Source organism: Notothenia rossii (assembly GCF_949606895.1).
Source record: "Notothenia rossii genome assembly, chromosome: 10".
NCBI classification, from domain to species: domain Eukaryota; kingdom Metazoa; phylum Chordata; class Actinopteri; order Perciformes; family Nototheniidae; genus Notothenia; species Notothenia rossii.
The window spans coordinates 18980553-19005867 of NC_136908.1; the positions used below are offsets into that span (position 1 = coordinate 18980553).

A 25315-nucleotide genomic window follows, 5' to 3' on the forward strand; every position below is an offset into this window, starting at 1 on the left:
AAAGCAGGTCAAGCGACACCAAGATGTCAGGCCACCATGTCCATCAGACAGCCATTACATCAAGATGTCATGAAAGAGGGGTCAGCGGTTGCATGAGAGTAGGGTGGCATGCGTGTGAGAACAAAATGAAATTATTCATTCAAGTATACAGTAGCGGAGATGGCTCCAGGTCTATATCCTGTGATGATTCATTCATTTCCAGGTGTAGCTCTCTGTCCTGGGTAGAATTTGAGAAGGCATGCTTTCCTCAGGTTCATGAAATCCATCTTGATAGAAGACCGCAGGGAGACCTTATGGCTGCAGCTCACTGCCAGAGAGCAGTCAGGAGACATATGAATTACAAGGAGCTGTCTCTCCTGATTCATATAGAGCATGCTTTGATAACCCCGTTACATTTCAACTACATAACGCATAATGCCACATTGTTAAAGAGTTGAAAAGTGCCTTGTCAATCTTTTCAAATGTTCCAATAATTTAGGGAAGGGAAAGACAAAAATAAACCGAACCTTTAATTCCATCCACCCCATTATTCCCCTCAGAGCACATCAGAATATCATGACCCGGGTTGGGAACCACTCTACTAAAACATTGAAAAGTAAAGTAGGCCTGCTACAACAGCTGCTTAAACATAGGTGTATTGGTGCTTACAATCTAATAATATCACACAATAATCCATCAGCCACAGAAAACTATTTATATGCGGAACAATTAGTTTTACTTGAATGGGTTCAGTATTTGCAGGTACATTTACATGGTCGTATCATTATTTTTGGCTTAAGTGAACATACTTAAACTACTTTAAACTGATTTTTTTGTTTTTAGCTAAGCAGATAAAGGTGACTGCTGAGTCAACTTCAACCAGTCTGAAAAGTTACCTCTGGTTTTAGAGTCATGACATCTATTTCTTGACTATGGGTCAAGAGGAATCAAACAGTCCCCTGAGTGTCCTCGCTGAGAGTCAAGGTGACAGACGGATATCGTCCTCAAATGACACCAGCGGTGAGGTAAAGCACAGGGGCGAACGATACGTGAGAAAATAAGAGAAGGACAGAGGGTTGGTGTCAATTGCTCTTTTTTCCCTTCACTTTAGGCGTCCTTTACACAATGATACTACTCTTACTCTTTATCCGTTTGCAATGCTGCATTTACACGCCGCAAGCTGCACCTTGCAGGTATACACAAGACGTTTGTCCTCAACATGATCCTCGGCTAAACCTAATCTCCCCTCTAGACCTTTGCTTCTAATCTCTTCAATCCAATCAGACATAATAATCTCTCCCCTTTTAGTGAAATGGAGCACTAAACTTCCAGACAAATTACCAAACCACTGAAACGACAATCAAGCTATTGCTTTTCAAAGATTCATTATGCTCACAAGTGTCCTCATTCAGTCATTCCAGCGCCTGTGAAGAGGCCGGATCCTCAGGGGCGATGAGGCAGTTTGATGCTTTGATCACTCCATGCAGAGCACACATCACTGACACAAACACCCTCACATTTTGCCATCCATGTTGTTGATTTATTAGGATCAGAGAGAGGCTGACAGGGGACCTCCAGCATCAAGAATCAGGACATTTTATTGTAATGGGTTTTACAATGTTTGAACAAGTCTTCATTCAACATGGAACAGTGACAAATATAAATCAGGTGTGTCTCCCTGTAGAACTTCTAATTCAGTTCTGCCAAAAAAGACACACTGACCTTAAATCTTTAAGAGGACATAAACATGGCAGACATCCAATAGTACAACAAGAGACAACACTGAACCTAAATTACATCAGTTATCTCAATGATTTCCAGCATATCTCTAAATTAAGAGTACACATACCAAGTCAAATGTTTGAGTTACATTTAGAATACACACATTAACGTAATATAATATAGAAACCACTTCTCAATTTGGCGTTCTTCCTCTTAGCACCAGGGAAACATTAAACCCAAGGAAGAACAATATGACTTTTTTTAGAAACAATAGTCTGAATGTAACATATTAAATAGGCTTTTTTGGATACTATAAGCTTTTTGTGCTTACCAAAATGCAATATGTGACATGTATTTATGCTATTACATCCATAACTGCTCTCCATTTGCAGCCATAAACACATCTGATTAAAGGCATTCGTTTCACAGCGTTTTGCAGATTTGTTTTACAGATAATCCCCAGAATGAACAGGCTTGTTTAGTTTCAAATTAAACACGACAAGCAGTCTCAGATCTCAGCATGAAAAGCCCTAACTATTTAGAAGCCATGGTCCTTTAGCACATTTCATCAGGGTGAATCACTCACTCTTCACAGTGCAGATAACACAGTGGAAACAACTGACTCATTCACAGCAAAACAAAGGAAATCGTCAAGGGGCAGTAGTTACTGACAGTATTAGAGCATCAATTAGAAATATGCTGCAAGCACAAATATTAAAATAGCTGGTGTTGTTCATATCTTAAGTGGAATGATACGCTCTGTCTATGGATTTCACCAAAAATCAATTTTAAGAAAAGAAGATAAGTCTTTGTGTTGGCATGTTGGTGCAGTGTACCAGCAAATCCACCAGAGGGAGAAAGAGAGCCACAAACAGCGACTATCACTTCATATAAACAGTCGATTGCCTGGTAAAAAGAGATCCACTAAGCAGCAATTACAAAAATATCATGTGTAGTGTCTAATAGAGTCACATTGGATAATTAAAACATAACATGTGTGGATGAGTTTTGTTCCCAATCTAACTCCAAGTAACATTTCATCATTAAAAGTGCCTTGTGTTCCCTTGTTAACATGCAAAGCAGCAGCCAGGAAACTTTGCATCAGCAGCACATCCAAGTAAAAACAAACACAGAAGAAGGCACCAAGCGACGCACACATTTTTTCAGATCATCAAATAATAATTCAAAATATAGACTTGCAAATTGAGATGGAGCAGTAGAAGCACACATTGATCAAACGGATGAGGGCTCTGACTGGCTTTCTGAAACATTTTGTCCAAGCAGGCCTCGAGGTGGGATTGTTTTGTATACCTAAGCAGGGCCAGGGTGGAGTCAGTGGATGCGAGGCACGGGGTGCAGCAGGGTCATGTGCTCTGCGCCGTTGAAAGGCAGGCGCTGAGAGCAGTAGTGGTGCACCACCTCTGGGATGCTGGGGAACACACAGCTGCTCTGGTCCAGGGTGTAGCCGCTTTCTTTGGTCTGAGCAACCATGATGTGGACGCAGCCTTGGCTTGTCCTGAGTCACACACAGGGGAGGAAAGGGGATACGTTAATTAACCAATTTGACACATAAATCCATCTGAGATAAAAGCCTGATATGAAGAAATATATATCCTCTTTGGACCCAGCCCATTGAAAATGTCCTCTGTAGTGGACATTTTGTTAACACGCATCTCCTTTGACTCTTTTGAGCTACTCTATCAATCCCTGATGTACTGTACAGAGGACATCCTGGTCTTTCCAGTGATATGTCATTGGTTAAAATTGCATGCTGGGAAGTTCCTCTTTCTTTTCATCCAAAATGGCTGGCATGCCAAAAACAAAATGTTATAGAAGCAGGAGGAGAAGTCAAATATTGTTGAATAATTGTAATTTTTACCATGAAAATCATATATATTCTTGTTTATTAACATGTGAGAACTATATAATTAGTTCTGAAAGCAATTAAATAATTCAAGTTTTGAAATAACAGCTCTTTTATAAATGTCCATTCTAGTGGACGTCAGGACAATCTTCATGGACTTAATGACTCAATATTGTTGCAGGAGACGGAACTGAAGCAGACATTTTCTGTACCAGATAGTTCAGGGAGATTAAGATTTTGAGCTCTCAGATGAGAGAGATGAGGATTTCACACCTGGGATAGAAGAGGGTCAAGAAGAAGGGGGGGAAAGATGCAGGAGGCTCCGTGAGCACAGATACAGAGAGAGAGACAGATAGGGACGAGCTGGAAATACATGGCCCCCTGTGGGCCAAGAGTAGCACGTATGTCTTATTGTTGTTTTTATTTTAAGTGGAGCCATGAAAAATGAGAGTTGCCTCAGGAATGCAAGCTGTGTTTCTATGAGCATGGTCAAATGGAGACCACATCCATACAACTAGTCAAGATGACCCTACAGCCCGTGCCGACTGGATTCAATGAGGTACTTTTCCCACTACATTGACTACAAAGTCTTTGAAGATCTGGAAGGATTCACCAAAAAACAAATTAGTTTTTTTAGTGACCAAATAAACAGCAATGTTCAGATCAATTACTTATTCATGTTTTAAATAAAAGGTGAATGTATTATTGTATTAATATCACTCTATAACCATAATAAGTTACATAGTCTATCTGTTAATTTGGGCTGTCTTTTCAAACTAATATGGTCCTGACTTCCTCTACAGTGGACATACTGTAACATTTAAAAATAAAATAACAAAAGTCTAAATTGCAAGATGTTTTTTTAACCCTAAATAGGTAGGAAATCACAAAAAAAAGGAAATTGGAAGACACATTTTTTCCTCAGGTCCCACTAATCGGCCTAAAAGACGTGTCATGGAAACAGAACTTCAGAATAAACATAGAAACTGTTGTACAGGGATATCATTTTAAGTTTGATCAAATTCATATTATTTCCTTAAACAGCAAACATTACTCAAGTGGAAGTAAACTGTACCTTTGTTAGGGACTATTTGTAGCTGCGGAATGATACACATTGTGCACTAATGAGCATTAATTAGTGGGCAGTGTATGTTGGATTTACTCTATATAAACTTCATATTTATTGTATTAAAAATATATGTTAGCCAATGCAACAGTGTAGCCTATTAATGGGTCAAATGTATTGTTGGCTATAGGCAGTTGTTGAGAATAAGAAGAATAAGGAAAATAAACAACCTTATCTTGTTAAGGTAAAAAAGCTGATTATGACAAATTAAACCACTGTGCACATCTGGATTTACAACTGGTCCAAATACAGTGTATTCCTCTCATTATTTACATTACGTGTACCATATTAACTACTTCAGCTCTTCAGATGCACTTTCAGGCTGCACTCACTTGAGGGCGATGGAGTACTTGCTGTTGTCCGACTCGCTGTTCCTGACCAGGAAGCTGGCCTCTTTACAGGACTGCAGCTGAGACTCCACCTCCTGACGAGTCACACAGCCATGGTACCAGCTGAGACAGAAGTTGGGAGGGGGGTGGGGGTTACATTTCATCTGCTAGTGATCAAGTCTAGAACCTCATATCATATAAACTCCTTGGAAATAATACTAGTGTAAGGAACTCGGAAAAGTTTTTTTAAAGGTTGTTCATTACCTGAAAAGAAACATCAGCAGACACATTCAGACACGTATATCATTCAGATTCCTGAGTTTTACAGTATTGAATATACTGATTTTATGTGTGAAATACCAACATTCAGTTATCCTCACCTCTGTTTCTCCAGGGGCAGGGAGGGGTCAACGCAGCAGGCCTCAGTTTCAGTGTTGCTGTTAGAGATGGAGGAGCGTGGCAGGGTAGGAGGGGAGGACCGGAGGATCTTCTGCGTCCAGCTTTTCTGCCTCAGATGATGTTGCTGATGCTGCGGTGGCGGCTGGTGCTGCTGATGCTGTAGTGGCGGCTGGGCGGGCGGATGTTGCGGCTGCCTGGTGAGGGTGGGGTGAGGCGTCTCATCTCTGTTTTGCCGCTCAGGGCTGTCAAACTGTGCTGGAGGAAGAGAGACGAGAGAAGATGTGACTTCATGTAAAGAAACGTCTTGGTTTGAACTGGGTGCTGGAGCCAGCAGTAAATATAGAATATGAACCCAGCAGTTTGATGATTCATGCAAGATGTTACTCAGTATGCTGCGGGTCTATGCAGAATATGCAATATTAATGTTAAAGTACTTAGATCCTTTACATAATAACTATAAGTGTTTGATAAATGAAGGGAACAAAATAGGACTTAAGTGTGATACTTGGATAAATGCACTTAGTTACATTCCACCACTGGATATGAAGATAAGAATAAGAAATGATTAAAACATCAAAGTGTACAGCAATGTTCTGATTTCAGATGACATTTTCTCTCTTTCACATTCCCTGAATTGGTGCCAATGCTCAGACATAATTGTATCTGCTATCAATTTGGATGTGGTGGAACCAACGTCTGACGTACCCGACAGAGTTTTCACAATCTGCTCCTTCTTCCTCTCCCAGGGCAGCTCGTACTCAGCGGAGGGGCGAGAGTCAATCTCGGGCCGTGTGAGGGTCGTCTTGTCCCCGTCCCCTCCCCCCTCATACGGGACGTCATATATCTGTGAGGGCACTGGCTGACCCTCCTCCACCGCTCCCTCGCTTGTCTCCATAATCACACACACCTTCAGAAGGTCCTTGGACCCCCGACGTCTAATCTCTATCAGGTCAAAAACAAGGGAGAGAAGATTGTAATCTGGTGAGGGGACACTGAAAAACACTAGACCAAAAGACAGAATGGACTGGGAGGGTGTCGAAATATAATGAGGCGTCAATAAACATAACAGTACCACCTCTAATACCTCCTCTGTCCATTACAAGTGCTCAGTAGCTTTATCAGTTAATGCCATTACTAAGGAAAATGTTTCCAGGTTATGACATCTGCTTGTGTGAATTCTTTTTATATTGCTGTTATACATTATAAATAGATTTTGCTCCAAAAGATAAGTAGTTATCAGTCTAGTTACTTAGAGGGATTTTTCATGTATTGGCTTAATGGCAGGAAATGCTGATTTCAGCCTCTTTAATATTCAGATTTCCTGATTTTCTCTGTTTTAGGTCATATTAAACTGAATATATTCACATTTTGGACTGACAAGACATGACATGAAAATCACATCGCCTAAGACTTTGAGAAACTGGGATGGAAATGTTTTCTTGACATCTTGTAAAAAAAGTCAAAAAGTTTCAATAACGCTAAACTATGTATGAACTATTAATAAAGCCATTAGTTAGGACTTTTAAAGCCTTTATTTAAAGTTTAAGTTATTTTAGTTTGTTCTATGTTTTCTTATAAGAAGAAAATAAAAAATTGTATTGATCTCTGAATCATGGTAAACTAAAGTATGAACAAATGTAAGACTTTGATTTGTGTAACAGCTGTCATCTGCTACGAAAGAGTTAATAATAACGCTGCCCTCTCATAACCTCGCTTTTCAAGTCACAGTGACATCAGAGTCTTGCTTACTTCCTCAGTATGATTTAAGCCTCGTAGATTGACTCAGTCCCATCATCACATCCTCTGTAGACTACAGGAGGCCTGGAAGTAGCACAGGCTCTGATTGAAGTCAAATCTACTAGAGCACACTGCAATAAAACATGTTCACGTTCACAGCTGGCTATTGTAAAACCCTTTTGGTTAAAACAATGGAGTGATGGAAGGAAAAGTCAGGAGAGCATGTGATTGGATGACGGAACATCAGTCTTCCTAGATGCTGGGAAGTTTTGATAAATGGCCAGACAGGTCCATATAGGGGGTTACACAGAGAGGAGGCAGGGGGCACTCAGGGCCAACTTCCTTTTTAGAGAATAGAACCAGGAAACAGAGACAGGAAAGAGGAAGCAGGGGCAGGAAACTGCACCCATTGTCCGATCACATGCACAGTTACTATGGCAACCCCATGGGGTGCAAAGAGCACTGTGGGAGCGAGTTCATGTTCTCAATATTGGCCTGCAGAGACTGGAAATGGGATTCATTCACACAGGGGCTAATGCAGGGACTGAATGAAACAACACAGCTACAGTAACAGCTCTGATGAATTACCTGTAATCATCTGCTGGGCATCGTAAGGCTCCATGTAACCATCGTTCTCCCCGACCCTCTCGACTTCCCTCGACTCTCTTTTCTTTTGAGCATCAAAGGGATCTGCGTAATCCTCAAGGATGATCACCTGATCAAAAAACACAGGAAATCTCCTTTTCATGCATGATTTAAAAGAACAAGGTCCAAGGAGATAGAAAGAGTTTGCTATCAGCTGCAATGAGCTTAATGCAAAGGAAAATTGTTTTGCAACCTGCAGGAAAGTTAACGAGTGTTAAATGTCATCTGCAACCACTCTTCTTATTATCGGTTATCCTTGGTTCCTGACCATTTGCTTGATTAATGAATCAGTCTATCAAATGTAAGAACATTGGGAAAAATACCAAGTAGGACTTTCCAATTATCTTTTTTGGACAACAATCAATAACCTAAAGATCTTCAATTTACTATATGGCAGTAAAGAACAATCCTATTTGAAAGCAGGAATCAGATCAATTAAGCACTTTTGGAGTCAAACGATAATCAAAATACTTTAAAAATATATTTCAATAGACTAAAAGATTCATATGAACTCTTAACACCAGGCCAAATTGTGACAGACTTCAGAAGAATACCCAACAACTTATCTTGTCAATTCTTTTCACATATTTCTGTTAACAACCTACATTCTGCTGCACCAGTGATGCCTATAGCTGTCTTGTCATCTTATCAGTGGCATATATTTACTTGTCTGTTTTACAAGTCACAGTGGCCCAGACACAATGCCGCCGTAAAATAAAGTTGTCTCTCTAATTACTTCCAGTTGTGTTCCTCTGCCAAATAAGTGTCTGTTTGAGTAAAGTAGCAGATGCTGGACAGGCTGAGATTAAGAGTGAAGTAAAAGTGTTTGGTTTAGAGTGGTTTAGTTACACATTTTACCATCATTTATTTTCCTCCTTTGAAAAAAACGTTTGTTCATAGTGTTTATTGACTTGAGATCAAGAATTCACCCTCTTTCTGAAATGTGAAACTCCATTTTATTCTGCTCTCATTTATGTGTCGTTTTTTCTCACCATTTTTACAGTATCTCTGTTCCTGACTTCACTATCTCTCTTCTTTTTGTCCAAAGCCAAGCTGGAGGGGGGTTATTGGTTAGCACCTAGGTGTCAAATAACTCGATGCTTTTTACAACATGATAGCCTAATTCACCAGGGGGCCTGAATGAAAGATGAGATGAGGCAAAGGAAGGGGAATACTGAGCCTGATTGCAAATAGGAGAGGAAGGCGAGGCAGTGTCTGACCACAGCTTTGTATTCAAGGCGAGGGGAGGAGAGGAAGAGAAAGACTGATAGAAAGACCGACCGGGAGAAGAGGACACAATGAGTGTAGCGGAGACAAAGAAAGGGGGGAGAATCTGAAACAATAATATCAGTTTTCAGAGTTTAGACCGAATTCTTGTTACTTCATTGTCAACAATATTGATGACAACATTTGTTATTTGTATTAATCCACAGCTAAAGGAAAATGCTACCTTGGCTTTAATTAATTCAGTTTTAATAATCGACCTTGAGCAATAACAACCTGTAGAAATACTCATCATTTAAAAGTGAAAATGCATTTAGTCTTATACCTCAACATTTTTGCTTCAATATATTTGAAAGTAAAAGCATTAATTTGGTGTAAAAAGTATTACTTATTGTGCAAATTAATAATATAAATGTATATTATGAGATTATGATTATCCCTGGTGAAAGAAGAATTCAGATAAAGAAAAAGAAAGCTATTTCACAATCTAAGAATACTTTTTCACTTTAAGTTAAAGTTCTGGTTAAAAGTACTATGATCAAAATATATAAATTAAAAGTACTTATGTACAAAGATCCAGTATTAGATTTGAATTATTGATGCTTTATAGTGTAAATATCACAAATGCTGCAGATGGAAGATGAAGGTTAGAGCTAATAAACCCAACACTTCATGATTCATTAATTGATCATATTTTACCTATTAATCCAAATGTAAATAGCATTTTAAACTTTGAAATAAAACATGGAGTGTGGTACAAAGTGCAATATTTAAATTGTAGTATTAGTAAGAATGTGGAATTACTTAAGAAAGGTATATATTTCTGCTAGACCAGAAAGTACAACGTCAAAATACTACAGGTTAAATAGATATTCTCAATCTGAGACATTACTCACTGCTTCTATCTTGCACTGGCCTAGTTTCTCTGCCTCAGGTACCACAGGTTTGGTGATGGTGCTGCTGTTGAAGTTGGGGCTTTTGTCCTGTTTGTCCACTCTGATAAGCCGGCTTATGTAGGAGTTTGCAGATGGAGACGTTTTCAGAGGTCTGTGCTGCTCCTCAAACACAGGCTCTGCTTTTGAGTTCTTGCGACTTTTACCAGACAGGAGGTTGTCCCAAACTTTCCCTTCTTTCGGGGAGCTTGCACCATTTTTACCTAACTCCGAGTTCTTTCGGTTTCTCCCGGACAGGAGAGACCCGACTCCCCCACCTCCTCCGCCTGTGCTGTCGGAAGAGGAGTTCTTGCGCTGGCCCGTTTTGGAGGCTGTTGTTTTGGTACCAATGCTGGCCACCATCCCGGCTATATTGGCTCTGGGTTGCGAGCCTGACTCGGAGGCTGAGCGGATCCTGTCGGTTCCGTTCTTCAGATTGATAGGGAACTCTTTGAACCACTTCGCCATGTTAACTCAGATGGAAACCAATAAACCTCTATGCGTGCTCTGACACCTTTTAGCGCCATACACCACAGGGCCCCAGAGACGCACCTTTAGAAATCACAGCCTTTCTAACAAAAGACTTCCGTTGCTTTATTCTAGGGAAGAACATAGACTACAGTATACCTCAAAGCCTCGGTGTCATAAATGTTTCCCAAAAGACTATATTTGTAAGATTTAACTTAAAAAAAAATTGTGTGGGTGACTAACAGAGTGCTTTAAAAAAAAAAAAAAAATGTTTCCCTACTTCATCCCATTTGTGATTTTCTTACACCTGTTTTTTTTCTTCTGATATAGAGGACACGTTTATTCCCTTTGGATGAAAATATGTCTTCGGAGTGGAATTACCCGATAGAAGGCAAAGTTCTTCTTGCTTGTAATTTGTGGTCCCATTCCCAGAGTGCAGTTTATCTAGTCTTTCACAACTTTCCACTCTCACAATGAGGCTCCTGACTGCGCCTGGCGTATAGAGGGGAGGGGGTGTCTACATTTAAGAGGAGGGAAGCATGACCGGGTGGGCGGTGATAAGCTTTAATTCTAGAGACCATGGTAGAATAACCTTTTTAGGAGTCTTGTATATCGATCTACCAGGATAAGTGACAGCTTTATTTATATTGAGCTGTATAATTAACCTAGCATCGTTTTATACATATATTCACTTTATTATTTATATACGAATCAAAATAGCGATTTAGAAATGTGCATACAATTGTAGATTTCTAGATGCTTGCATTTCATTAGATTAAAACATATGCTCACAATCAATCTCCCTTCATGCAATACTTTTTTTAGATAACGACTCAAATTGAATTCGACAGTTATGTTAATATTTGGATGTTGGGTGTTAATGTAAGATTAATCATGATGTCACTTGATAATGTGCTTAATTGGCTGTATAATTAATGTCCACCCCTTATTTAATTGTAAGGGGTATCGTTGGGAAATGGTCTGTTCTGAGCTGCGCCAAATATATCAGTGAAAGGTATGAAAGTAGTTCTGCAAATAGAATAACACATTGTGGACGGCAGTCGTATGGATATTTGTTTAATAAATACTTTTTTTTATCTGATAGATGATACTACAATATGTTTTCTTATCTTAACATTTGAAAATGCTTTTTATATTCATGAAGTATACTTGTCGCCACCCCCATGTTTGCGCTGAGGTGTAACCTTCCACGGTGCGCGATACTCCTGCTTGTCCCTCTTTGTCCGGTGGCGATAGTAGGCCATGATAATTATGGCAAAATTTGCGTTTTTGAATGAATTATAGCTGAATGGTGGATCAACAAGCATACACCGTGTGAGGACTGGTTTGCTGGCAATGACACACCAGAGAGTTTCAATTTAAAGGACAGCAGAGCAAGCAACGGAGAAAGGGTACAGTTTGCTTCCAAGACAGTCTGCAAGATGGCTAGCTATCTTCAGTGGCATGCTAACGTTAGCTAGCAAGCTAATGTTAGCATAGTAAACACCAGTTTTCAAAACATGATCGATTGCTTTATCTTTTAAATGCTGTGATACGTGGAATTGAATGCACCTTTTCCCAAATGAGTGTTACAAGGGAAATCACAGTATTCGATACATGTTGCAGTGTTGCCGCTACTGGGTGAAATCTCAACGCTGCTAGCAAGCCACATTGAATAGCGTGGCTAGCTGGTTAGCCAAGGTAGTAACTAGCTTGCGTTAGCTAGCTGGTCGTCTTCTTTGCTACACATCTGTAAGTGATCATTAAGAGAGGGGGGTGCTATGTAACTTGCTACTACTGGCAGTCAAGCCAGGTAGCAAGCAACATATTCACTCAGTGAGAAGTGACTGGCTTGCAAAGAGACCAACTTGTGCTCAAAACGTGAACTAGCTCAGTTTTACCTGACGTTTATTTGGTGACCAAATCCCGGCGTGACAGACACCGTGGCGAAAGATTTGCAGCTGTAAAGGAGTGTGCAGACCTGGGCCGGCGTTTTAATATAATATTCGTGTTAGTTTCTTATGTTATATTACGCATTTTGACGTTATTGACATGAACTGAAGGCAGTATCCACCTACTCGGCTCGTAGCCTTCAAGACGTCGTCATTTTTAACTTTTTTTTTCTTGCATATGCACGGTGATATGCCACTTCACCGACAGTCATATTAGCTAATGGCTGCCGAATCGGGGAGACTACTGGCGGGACAAGGAAAACGAAGCAAAGGTAGGAATTAATTTCACCCATCTCCCAATCAGATCGGAATCATCCATTACTGCGCTGCAATGGGCTGCACTGGGGCTGTTCCCAAATCCCTTCTCGCCTCCTCCATATGTAAACTTCACGTCTCCGGTGGTGGCTGTTTCTCACAGAGTGGATCTCTGAACGGGGTTCATGTCTATCTTGCTATAAATGTGCCTTCAACTCCGTTTCCTCGTTCTCATGTCTTCGTCTTATCCTGTCTCCCTCATTGACCTTACCTCTTCTGCCTCTGTTTGCGGCCTCTCTCCCTCTCGCCTGGGTCATTTGGTCTGCCTGGGTCATTTGCGATTCAAGGCTTCATAACCTTGGTGATGATAGCGCCTGGATGTTCAGCATCTTGTCCTCATGCCAGTCTATGTCCCATCATTGAATCCATCTCAACTGTTGGACTTGAAACAGATGCCCTAGGTCTAAAGCTGCTCCACTCTGTCACTAAGGGGTATTGGCCAATCCAAATGTGATGGTGCGCTTGATTGGTGCTGTACCAAAAGTATGAGACCCGATGGCCTAGTTTTGTTGTGGCTAATGTTCATATTTCCCTATTTCAGCTTCTCAGATGAAGAGCCCGGAGAAGAAGAAGGCGAGGAAATCCACCAACCAGGTAAGGGTTGTTTTGTGATGAAATGTCATTACTTTGCTACTACTGTTTCCCAATATAAAAGCATCGACGATAACAGTGATATAAAAAATATTTTATTTCCTTCCATTCTCACTTTGTCTCCTTCCCATAACTCCCCAGTAAGTGAGAGTGCAATTTAGTTGCCAACAAAGAGACAAAATGCACAATTGACAAATAATGTATCTGATTGATTGATTTATTTTTCAAGTTTCACTAGATATTGTTAATTTAAAAAAATGTTGGCAACTATAATCTTGTGGTGAAATTACTATGTGCTCGATAAAACCAAAAAGTCCTCTCTGTATGCAACAAATGGATCTTGGAGACTGCTAAAAGGAAACATTTAAATGTTCCGGTACTGCAAAATTAATTAAAAACATTTATTTTGTATTTCTTTCTCCTTTAGGCGGCAGGGTTCTCCCACCTAACGGAGTTTGCACCCCCTCCTACCCCCATGGTGGACCACCTGGTTGCATCCAACCCCTTCGACGATGACTTTGGGCCCCCATCTCGACCTAGCGTGGCAGGTGGAACAGGCAGTGCTCCATTTCTTCCCAGCCCAGGTGGAGGAGGTGGGTATGGCGGTGGAGGCCGAATGGGCGTAGGCATGGGCTTCATGGGAGGCCCAGGAGGACCAGGCGGAGGCCAACCTGGTCGAAGGCCACCATTTGGCCCTCCATCCAACGCTGGACCTCACCACCAGCTAGGCTTTGGAGGAATGCCGGGCTTTGGAGGGGGCGGGGGAGGAGGAGGTGGATTCCCCCCTGGTGGCCCTTCTCAGTTCAATATGCCACCAAACTTCAGTCCACCAATGCATCCTGGGCCAGGATTCAATCCCATGTTATCTCCAGGGGCTATGGGAGGTCCCGGAGGAGGTGGGCCTCCCCACCCTCGGTTTGGCATGCCTCCCCAGCAGCAGCAGCACGGACAGGGTGGACACCCATTCAACAGCCCACCGTTACCTGGTGGTGGAGGCCCCAGAGGGCCCCCACATGGCCCCCTGCCTTCCATGGGAGGAATGGGTCCTGGAATGAACATGATGGGTGGCATGGGTGGTGGCCCCGGAGGGAATATGGTGGGGGGGTTACCTGGTATGCCCCCTCAAGGACAATTCCCCCCCTCACAGGATGGTCCATACCCTGGCCCCAGTCCGCCAGGGCCAGGTAACGAGGATGGAAAGAACTTTGGGGGAGGAGGGCCACCACCTGGGCCTCAGCAGCAACAACAGCAACATCTTAACCTAAATCCCAATGGCCCCCCTCCTAATAACACCCCTCCTGGCCCTGCTCCTAACTCTGGCCCTCCGCAGCAAGGGGGAGGCTTCCCTGGCCACCCTGACGCCCAGCAGCCCAACCCCAACACACCTGGCCAGCCCTCCTCAGCGCCGACACAACCGAACCCCAACTCCTCCCCTACTGGGCCTCTAAATGGATCAGGCCAGCCCCAGCATCAACCCCCCGGTCAGCTACAACCCCCCAGCAACAACAACACCCCCAACTCTAACAACTCTACCCAGCAGCAGCAGCAACAGCAGCAGCAGCAGCAGCAGCAGCAGCAGCAGCAACAGCAGCAGCAGCAACAGCAGCAGCAGCAGCAGCAACAGCAGCAGCAGCAACAGCAACAGCAGCAGCAGCAGCAGCAACAGCAACAGCAGCAGCAGCAACAACAACAACAACAACAACAATCCACCCCACCTCACTCCGGCCCTGGCTCCACTCCTTACAACCAGCAGAACAACACTCCCAGTGCCGGCGGTCCCATGCCCAATGCAGCCTCCAATTCGGGTCAGAACAGCATGACCAACAACGGAGGCAATACTCCAGGCAGCAACCCCAATCCCCCGTCTAATTCCACCTCAACCCCAAACACCCAGAGTCCCCTGCCCCCTGGCCCTGCTGCCCCCTCGACCGGGCCTGGCTCCGGCCCTGGAAAACTTGGCGGCCCCGGGATGGTCTTTCCCTGTGGCCTCTGCATGGCTGAGGTGCATGACGACCAGGACGCCATCCTGTGTGAGGCGTCGTGCCAACGCTGGTTCCACCGTGACTGCACAGGCCTGACAGAGCCAGCATATGCGCTGCTGACTCGAGAGAGCGCCGCTGTTTGGGCCTGTGACTTCTGCATCAAGACCAAGGACATCCAGGCGGTATTTGTGCGGCAGGGACTAGGCCAGCTGGTTGCAGCTAACGAGAGTTGAGGAGTGGATGAAAAAGGAGCAGCATGGAGGTGCTCACATGACGACAAATGGGACATTCTTTGCTTTGATCGAACTGAATGAGCTGTGCGTCATGTCACCTACTTGCCCAACTTTCTCTGGACTAGCCCTTTACTTGTTCACTACCCAGAGAAACACACTCAATGACTTTCATGCTTATCTGTACCACCTTGAGTGACTCTTGGTATATGATTTGTAGTTTTATTCCCCCCCTAAAGGAGTCAAATCACAATGAATGTTAAACTAAACAGTACTTCAGACATCTAGCCTGCCAACCAGCAAAGCACTGACACCAACACACTACCTCACACACTTTGTGACTGACTGGCACGGACGCTCCCGCACTGACTGACTGTGATTGACTCGCCACACTCATGCACACATGAGTAAGATGCTATTTCGAACACGTAAACCCACCTTAGACGGAGAAAGTAATGTTAAAATATTCCCTTACTGTGTATTGACACAATCACTCAAAGCATCAGTGGCTTTACATAAAAAACGACTTGATGTATTACATCTTTAAATTTGAGGAAAAAAAGAGTGCCTAAATAATCTTAAACAGACTTTGGTTTCATTCATGAATTGATTTTCCATCAAAATGCTTTATCTAGCACTGCCCTTCCACATTGTGAGCCTTTTTTACTGCAAGCAAGTGAGAGAAAATGGAATATAAAATCAGTATGTTGCAGCGTAAAAACTTGTTTTAAGTAAACCGTATGTTATTGGTGAAAAAATGAAATGTTAAGTTCTTTTGTCTGTTCCTTCAGACATGCTTACAAACAGACCTGTACTTCTTGTTTCTATCATTTTGTACCCAGTGCTGATTAACCCAAAGGAGACCCTGGCCAAGTTTTCATCCACACCTCACAAAGGATTTTACCATTTGAAATAGTTGTAAATATTGGGAAAAAACATTTGTCTGGTACTCAGCTCATCAGTTGTGAACATGCCACAGAGTTGAGCAATGAACACAATTATTATTTGAAATGATGTGTCTTGGTTGTATACAGTTTAACATTTTGGATTTAAAACAGTACATTTGAGTCATCCATTACTTTTTATGTCTGCAGTACACATGAATTGTGAAATCAGTGCTTTTCGATGGTGTTGGCTTTGCAAGTAGTGACATCATTTCATATCGGAGGTGCATAGTCCTCTATAAAAAAAAAAAAAGACAAAAAAAGAGTGGGGGGGGTGCATGTGAACCAATGCAGTAACTGATCTGTTTATGTTTATATCTGGCCTCTGCGCTGCAAGAGGCCTTGAAGTAGACCAAATAACTTAAGAGCGAACAATACCAATTTTTCAAATTTCTGTCACGGTATAAGGTGTTTATAACTATTCTTACTTCTCTCTTTCCCTATTTTTCTTTATTCAATGTCCAAGTTGCCTTTCTTTTTCTTGCTCTCAGCTGTTCCTTTTTATTTTGTGCTGTGCTCTTGCTCTGCTCTGGCGCCTCCTGGTGGACCCCGGAGGAACAGTGGGTCCCACACCAGGTGGGGAAGGGAAAGGTACTGAACTTTGAAGTAAAGACCGAATTTTTTTGTACTTGTCCATGTCTGTTTTTATTCTCATTCTTTTTTATTTGTTTGCTAATTGTTGTATTAAAATGAGGGTTGACAAACCCAATGAAATTGATAACAATGTAATTTATTTGTAATAATTGCTGCTGCAGCTCCTTTTTTTTTGACTGTTTACATTCAGATGTTTCCTAGGACATCAGAGATTTGCTTTAAGGTTTCATTTACATTGTATTATTTCCAAAGGAAAAACAATTCACACTTTTACAAGAGTGATTTCATTAAGCTTGTTGGATACAAGTTAGCATCATGATGATTGTTCACACACTTATTTTACATCCCCATATTAGTAAAAATGTAATTTGGTCGGCCTATACATTTTTTATTTCTTTATGTATCTTAAAGAAGTTTCCTGAACAAAAAGATATCAAATGTAAAATGGGGACTGTGTTCTTTACCACTCTTAAAATGAATTCAAATAATACGCTAAGAAGAAGCATGACTAAATTAATGTTTGCCATGATAGAGCAAGTCAGCTGAACCTGCAATAATAGACAATGTGTCTAAACCAAAGCTAACAATTCAACAATTGTGGATAGTACATTCTCCCGAGATAAATAATTCTGATTAATTATTGTCATGGGTTTAAATGGAGCTGTTCTGTCAAAGAAACTCTTGGATGTTCTCCAGCGTGCCTCTTTCATTGTGCTGGGTACCAACTTATATAGTTATTTACAGGAGACCCTTACCACATTATCATGAGATCATTTGGATGTTTAATAAAGTTGTGTTAGGGTCTTTACAAAGAGTGTGATTCAATGTGACATTAAAGTTTCCCTGAATATTGATATAACACAGGAGTTGCTTCTTGATGTATAGGTAAATAACGTAAAGCAGATAACCATGTGATCTAACTGGACTCGCCTTTTGTCTTGTCAATAGTTAATTCGTTTTGCCTCAGCAGTGATCAGTATTTCTCCTGATCTGCATTGGGATTAGACATAATTATAGCCCAATACTGCCATGTTTACATTTTCAAATTGATTCAGAAATGATTTCCCTTAACAACTGCAGAAATGGGTCACACACGCTATTTATTTAATTAACGTGTGTGTGTGTGTGTGTGTGTGTGTGTGTGTGTGTGTGTGTGTGTGTGTGTGTGAGATAAAACTATGGTCACAGCAGGCCTCGCCCCCAAGGGAGCCGCCCGCCAATCAGCTCGGTCCTGAGGCGGGACCACGGCTTTCCGATGTTCTGGCAACAGGTTGCACTGGTAGTGTGGGGGGGGGAGAGATTTCCCGCTGTCCTCAGTTCATTGAGTAACGCCTTCTCATCCCACCAAACAGTACAGAGCAGCGGCCGTGAACACTGAAGCAGGAGGGAGCAACATTTCGCGGTTATAGGATCATCTGTACAGGTGCAGTAAACAAGTATTTACACAGCTGCTGCTTATCAACTCTTCACTTGAGTGGGGAAAGTGCAATGCTGTAAGCTCCGTTTTGCTGAGCGAGCGTTTAATAGCATTTGGATAAACCGATATGGACACCTGTGGCTTTGTTGTTTGATTTGGCAACCTTATAATGACCTAGAATCGGGCGCAGAAAGCCTTTTGTTGTCCGCTTTCAGGCGTGTTGTCAAAGCTTTTGGTCTCGGCTCTGTGTGTACTCCGCTGCTGTCTATAATTGGATCTATTTGCGCGGCGTAAAAAGGATAAAAGAGGTTATGATGGCTGGGAAACGCTTCATGTAGGACTGGGGCTAGGTTTTATGGTTGTTTACCTGCTTACTGTGCTCGGGGTCCCAGTAAACAACCCGGAGGTTTCGACGCGCACCGATACTGACCGACCGGAGAGGTGGGTGTGACGCAACTCTCCTAGGAGCAGACAGGTGCACTGCCCTGATGCTCTCCCTGAATAAAGTAGTACTTTTATTTGATATTAATTTGAAAATGGTATTATTGAATTTGTCAGACCAGCTGTGTAAATAACGTGACGTCTGCTAATAAAACACTCCTATTTGATAGATTTATGTGGCTTAGTCCAGGTAAGATAAGAATCATATATGTGCAAACATTATGTTTTACAACGTCCCATCTGTTAAAACAGGGTGAATAATCTTCAGTTACCTTTAATATAAATTGCTCCAGAAATAGTCCTGACCTACAGTTTTTGCCTGGGGGAACACCTCAAGCCCTCTTTAAGGTGTTTAGGTAAACATGTATCTTTTAAAGAAAGACAAGTCTTTCCATGTTGTTACTATTTTACACAAGATAAACCTGCATCTATGTCTCCAACACAGCCAACAATACTGATAACAACAGGGCTAGCCTTTCTGTTTTTACTGCATTTAATCAAACACAAATACAATGGTGTTTGAACATGGATGTTGTGCTTCATTTAATTGTAGATGATAGTCCAGTATTTAATTACGTTTTTATAGGAATTTCATCACTTATATGTTTATATAGTGTATTTTAAATAATTTATTTTTACTTAACAACAACGTTTGTTCATTAAGTCTTTGCATATGTGAAGATATACATCTGAGATGATCAAAGTGTTTCTCGGTTGCATTGAAGATACATGTAATTGTGTAAGACGATTTTGCATATATTTAATTTGACACAATTCTAACAAGAAAATTGATTACATAAATATATTTAGGTCGCAACTGATTATTACTTTCATTCTTGATTTATACATTAATAGGCTGTTAAATATTTCTAAAGAAGTGACACATCATCCTTTTCCAGAGTTCCAGGTGATGTCATCTAATTGTTTGTTATGTCCAAAATCCTAAAGATATTTAATTTGCACGGATATAACACAGAGAAAGCAGAACATCTTTATTAGAACTAGCACAAAAATGACTTTTTGATATGTGATTATATAAATTCTAGTAATTCTGTCCAATGATATCTCTTTTTATTGATTCGTCATCTAATGATATACCATTATCCAAGTCCTAGTGTCAAAGTAGCGCGTCTTCCTGTTCAGATACCAAAGGCAGGAGACAGTTTGGGAGAAAGTATACGATCAGACGAGTGGCAGCAGTCACAGGGTGGCATAACATGGCCAGAGGAAAGTGGGCTCTGTGAGCGGAAAGGGAAGAGAGATGGCAGAAAGTCCGGTTTCATGACATTCCTGTTTCTTTGTAGACACAGCCATTCCTTGTGACAAGAAAGAGCTGTAGAGGAGGTGAACCAGTTGTCACCAAACAGTGCTCAGCTACTGGCTGTTACACAAATGCCAAGTCTGGAAATCTGTATTTACCCAGGGAAAATACTTACACCTGAGTTTCTGTGTGACCAGTGATTAGCAGCCTTGGGCTTAACAATAGACAATAACATTATCCTTTTATAAGGTTTTCCAACATAGCTGAGGGCTAGCTTTTTTTAACCTTCATATTATAGTTTGGTGTCCAGTGTGCAACACGGCCTGCAAACCTGCTTGTTTGATATGTTAGTCTGGGGGAATCAATTTTTTTTTGCGCTGTATTTTTTGTTTTTTAATGAGTCTTTTCAGTTTTGTATTTACTGCCTATGTGGACAGTTTTCCGCATGTATAGGCTTTACAGTTAGTGCCGCCCTAGTTCTCAGTTTCCTCTTAATCTGTCCTTATTAATACAAATGCAAACCACGCGCAATGCCCGAGTAAAGGGAACGTCTGGAATCCTAAGAATGTTTTTAGGAAAGACAAAGGCTGACTTTGATTCACCAATACAACCTCAATGCCAGCCGAGGTGCTTCGCGTTACACAATAACCAGCGGCCAGTCAGAGTCAGTAACATTTTAGTTTCTGTGAGAGTCACATCTGTAGCTATGGACAAAGGAAACATACAGGGGTTTGAAGTGCGATGCTAAGCCCTGTTGAGCAGCTTTAGCAGTGCTTAAACACAAAGATGTATGTGTTCAAGAGAAACAACACTTTCATGTGACAGCCAAAGTGTTTTAACAAGATTCCACAATACTTTCCTGCCACTCAAAAGCAGCAATGCTTATTAGATCAGATACCTGCTCCCAGAGGGTGCATGTGTCTGCGAAAACCCCTCTCAGATCTGTGTGTATGTGTGCTTGCGCAGCTTAAAGTAAACAATGTACGCCTGAGTGAGTCTACTCTGAAGTCTGGTGACTGTGGAGACTTTGGCGAAGGCAGAGAAAGAGAGAGGGGAGGCCCATTCCTGACATAGCCCCCAGTGTTTAATGCTCCAAAGAGCCGGGACAATAAGAGGAGTATTCCCCTCCTCATAGTGTTCATCACCAAGGTCCTCTTTCAGAGCGAATAAGATGGACATGCTCAGGTTATACTAACATTGTGGCTGACGGACTGGCTTAATATGACAGAATATATTTTTGGGTTAGATCACTGAACTAGTAGATATTAACATGTTACATTACTCTGGGAAATGTACTTCAGTAATTTTATTGGCAAAATATACTTCTTAGGTTAGTTGTTCTGCAGAATATATATTTTGTCTAATCACACCCTCTGGAGAAAGTAAAACGAATAGTTTGTTAGATCCCGCGTGGCACATTTTTCATGACATTACTATAATTAAACCTGGTTGAGAAGGAATTAAACCAGTAGAGCAGCAAGAGAATATGTCGGCATGATCACGGTGTATCAGCAGTCTGGTATTGTTGCAGAGTCAGGGTGACTTCCCCTGGAAATAAGTGATACAAGCAGGTTAAAAAGAGGCATCTGAGTTAGGGAGTCATCCTTTTTAAGACTATCTTTAAAAAGCAACAGCTAAAACAATAACTATGTGTATTAAATCATCTGCAGTTCTGTGGTGCTGAAAAGAGAAATTCAGGGGTCTTTTCATCGAGACTTTGGTTCAGTCTCTTTGTGACTTGTTCCTCTAATTCACCTGATTTGCATTTCTGCTGTTTTCCCTCCCTGTCTCACCAGGCTGCTTGCAGAGAAACCAGGAAATCAGCATGAGCTCTCCGTCCACTGACAGGAAGCCTCTGGTGGATTACGGCGTTCAGATCCGCTTCATCAAGGACCTCCATGACACAGGTGGTGGTTTCCCTGATAAATCCAAAGTGAACGGCAGTACTGCAACCCCTCCTTCGAGTAAATACGGGGTGGCAGTGCGCGTTCAGGGAATATCTGGACAGCCCTATGTGGTGCTGAAAGATGGCCAGAAAGGCGACTCTTACGGAGTTCAGCTCAACACTCCCACCTCCAGCTCAGGGCCACCTTCACCGTGCAACAGCCTCCCCAAAATAAATAAAGAACCGGCAGGATTAACAAACCCCTATAGCACTGCTGTAAGCACAGCACGCTCCCCTGTTGTTTCTCCAGTGCAGGATGAGGTTGGGGAGATCTTTGGGAGCCCACATAAAAGACCTCCAGGGGATGGGCAGGCAGGAACACAAGGGGAGGAGGAGGGTGGAGCCGGGAGGCAGGGAGAGAGGTCAAAACCTGAATTCCAACTCAAAGCAACAGCAAGTGACGCAAAAGAGAAAACCAGAGATAGGACTGACGAGGAGTATAACGAAGCAGGGCTGAAACGTGTCAAATTAAACGGTGTGACACCAAAAGGGGTTCCAAAACCTGTCTCTGGTTACACCGGCTCTTTGGGGAGATACAGTGGGAAGAGACAGAGCAACGAGTCCTCTTCAGAGTTGTTCCCTGAACCTCCAGCAGCGACTAATGAGGAGCCCATCCCGGCGATCGACACAAACTCCCTGGCTCCCATCAACAAGCTCATCAGTAAGTTCAACAGCGGGACCCCGGGCAGCGCCCCACAGACGAGGGGCCGCTCCGGGGCGAGGCAGAGGCTCAGGTTTGACGAGCGCAGGCGATCAAGAAGTCTTGATGCTCGACAAGATGTCCAGGCTGAGGTTCCCTCTCCTAGCTCTCCTACGTTCAATCCCTACGCTATTCCTCTGTCCACCTCCTCCTATTCGTTGGCATCATCTACCCCAGCGAGCAGTAGCCTGGGAAGCAGCACTGCCTCCAAGGGGAAGACGCTCGAGGCCCCGAAGACGAGCTTTAAGTCACCGGGGACGTTTGTTACTAAGAAAACCTATCCAGCTCTGGCAAAAAAGCCTGTAAGTAGAAGCGATTGTGAGGTATTAGATCGTCTAGTTGCATTGTTTTCTTACGCAGCGAACTCTGTATTTAAAGGAGATATCGCAGAGGAGTCAAATCAAAGAGGTCACCAATGGGGAGGAAGCTCAAGTGAAGCAGGCGATTTACAACATCCTTAAAGAGGGGTAAATAGACTACAATTATGATATACTCTCTATAAGTGTTGCTTTATATGAATATTATCTGTATTTCAATCTTATTGACTGTCCGCTATTTCCTCATCAGCACGAGTGAGAGTGAGGGATCCCTGAAAAGAAAGGTCAACCTCGTCTATGACACAACGGGAAGTTTTAAGGTACAACAAAACATTAAAACCCTTCTCTTTTTAGACCACAATGCATGGAATATGAGCTATTTGTACATGCATATCTATACATATGTCTAGTGTTTTACTAATGGATTATATAATATAGATACAGTAACAACTTGATTTTAGAAAAATAAAGTCGTAAGTGTTGATTAGAGTCCAACATTTAGCCTTAGTTACTGTTTTAAAATGTTTAAGTTCCAGCTTTGTTTTTTTAAATGTTGCTTGTGGTGTGACTCTTGTTTGCATTTGGATTATAGCTTGTGCTTATACAGTAGTAGTTCAACATTACTGTTTTTCTTTCAGAGAGTCCTTACTACTCTCACGTCTGTAAGGTTAATATTCTGCTAAAACCAGCAGCTTGTTATCTTAGCTTAGCATAAATATTGTAAACAGGTAAACCCCTTACCCTGACTCTGTCTAAAGGTTGCTAAATCTGCCCCAGAAACTGAGAAGATAAGCTGTAATTTATCTCAAACTACTAGTAGCAGTACTTGCTTTTAAACCGTCCTCACTGATTTTTCTTTTGCAGCTATCTTAGTTCGAATCTCCCCACTTACCAGCAATCACATAAAAGCTTTAAAAACAAATGTAAACATATTTTATTTAAAACAAAAATGAATTGCACACATTTACCAAAGCACATAATCCAAGGAGCTTTTGTGGTGTGGGTCCTGGATGGTGGTGTCTGAGGGGCATCTTGTAATGAAGCTAACAGATGGTTAGCAGCTTTGCCTCTTTACTAAGGATATGAAGTTCCTGTTTCCTCTACTCTGTCTCCAAGGATCCTCTTTTGTCAGACCAAACTAATTCAAAATTAAGGAGCGTTCTGAGTAGCCCTCTCTCAAATCTATGCACCTCTGAGCTCCTGTGACACCTTATTAGATAGATTGCACCATGTGTTTTTATGAGCACAAGCACACTACTTGCTTTAATTTTGCACCACTTTGCATAAATCTACATACAATAGTTATTCATGTGAGTCCTTAGCTTCTTATATTACATGCACTTGATTATGCATGACCCCTTGTTATGTGCTTCTCCGTGTGTTTGTGACCGCCGCTGCCTGGGAATTGTTTGCCACGTCTTGTCTCTTGGCAACGATGCACCTGCAGAGGAAAGCTGTTGAGGGCTCAGTGTGTGTGGAGCGTTCAGTCATTGAGAGCCATCAATAATTGAGTTGGACTGGAACCATGCACCAGCTGGGGGTTGGCTTGCAGGATGGGACTGATCCTCCTAGGCGAGGTCTTGTTGTACCAAAACCTCCATGTTTTCCATGACTGTCCACTTTTTAAGCGCCAGATTTCAAATCCAGCAGTCATCTCACGCTCTTTAGAGGCAACAACAGCTACTGAGACATCCACAGCCAGCATCAAAATGTAGGATGAAGGGGTTTACAGTGTTGTTTTTTCGATGCCTGGGGCTATTTTTTCTGCAGCTCTGCCTCTAAACCAAAACATCGCTTTTGTCTGTTTAAAGCCAAAGCATAAGATCAGTTGTGTGTGTGTGTGTGTGTGTGTGTGTGTGTGTGTGTGTGTGTGTGTGTGTGTGTGTGTGTGTGTGTGTGTGTGTGTGTGTGTGTGTGTGTGTGTGTGTGTGTGTGTGTGTGTGTGTGTGTGTGTGTGTGTGTGTGTGTGTGTGTGTGTGTGTGTGTGTGTGTGTGTGTGTGTGTGTGTGTGTGTGTGTGTGTGTGTGTGTGTGTGTGTGTGTGTGTGTGTGTGTGTGTGTGTGTGTGTGTGTGTGTGTGTGGGTGGGTGGGTGGGTGGGTGTGTTCTTCTATCTTACTGAGGACCGGGGGGAGTTTTTAACCAACAAACTGAGGTCTTTTTTGGGAAGTGACGTCATTTTGCCCGGTCCTCACTTTGCTTC

At 42.2% G+C, this 25315-nt stretch overlaps 3 protein-coding genes across 7 annotated transcripts in view; 2 read left to right on the forward strand and 1 right to left on the reverse strand.

Moving 5' to 3' along the window:
* Positions 1-1495: 1495 nt before the first annotated feature.
* LOC307022685 (SH2 domain-containing adapter protein E-like) lies at positions 1496-11373 on the reverse strand. The gene is made up of 6 exons (XM_079655543.1): positions 9922-11373; positions 7745-7871; positions 6125-6361; positions 5401-5674; positions 5024-5143; positions 1496-3217 (listed from the first exon to the last, which is right to left on the reverse strand). Exons 1-6 carry the CDS (start codon positions 10423-10425, stop codon positions 3034-3036), a joined length of 1446 nt encoding a protein of 481 aa, XP_079511669.1. The 5' UTR covers positions 10426-11373; the 3' UTR covers positions 1496-3033.
* Positions 11374-11533: 160 nt separating this feature from the next.
* Positions 11534-17067, forward strand: pygo2 (pygopus homolog 2). 3 transcript variants are annotated; one of them, XM_079655541.1, is made up of 4 exons: positions 11534-11837; positions 12586-12649; positions 13234-13286; positions 13711-17067. In XM_079655541.1, exons 2-4 carry the CDS (start codon positions 12598-12600, stop codon positions 15496-15498), a joined length of 1893 nt encoding a protein of 630 aa, XP_079511667.1. In that variant the 5' UTR covers positions 11534-11837; positions 12586-12597; the 3' UTR covers positions 15499-17067. The 3 variants fall into 3 exon arrangements, with proteins under 3 accessions (XP_079511667.1, XP_079511668.1, XP_079511666.1); XM_079655542.1 differs by lacking the exon at positions 12586-12649; XM_079655540.1 differs by having other exon boundaries at positions 11535-12649.
* A 1184-nt stretch (positions 17068-18251) lies between these two features.
* Positions 18252-25315, forward strand: part of cgnb (cingulin b) — a 29480-nt gene continuing 22416 nt past the window's right edge. For 2 of the 3 annotated variants that reach the window (XM_079655537.1, XM_079655539.1), the window contains exons 1-4: positions 18252-18456; positions 21949-23099; positions 23176-23264; positions 23365-23434. In XM_079655537.1, coding sequence (XP_079511663.1) covers positions 21978-23099; positions 23176-23264; positions 23365-23434 — 1281 coding nt within the window. In that variant the 5' untranslated portion in view covers positions 18252-18456; positions 21949-21977. Of the gene's footprint in view, positions 18457-18526; positions 18892-21948; positions 23100-23175; positions 23265-23364; positions 23435-25315 lie in introns of those variants that run through there. The other variant, XM_079655538.1, reaches the window with a different exon arrangement.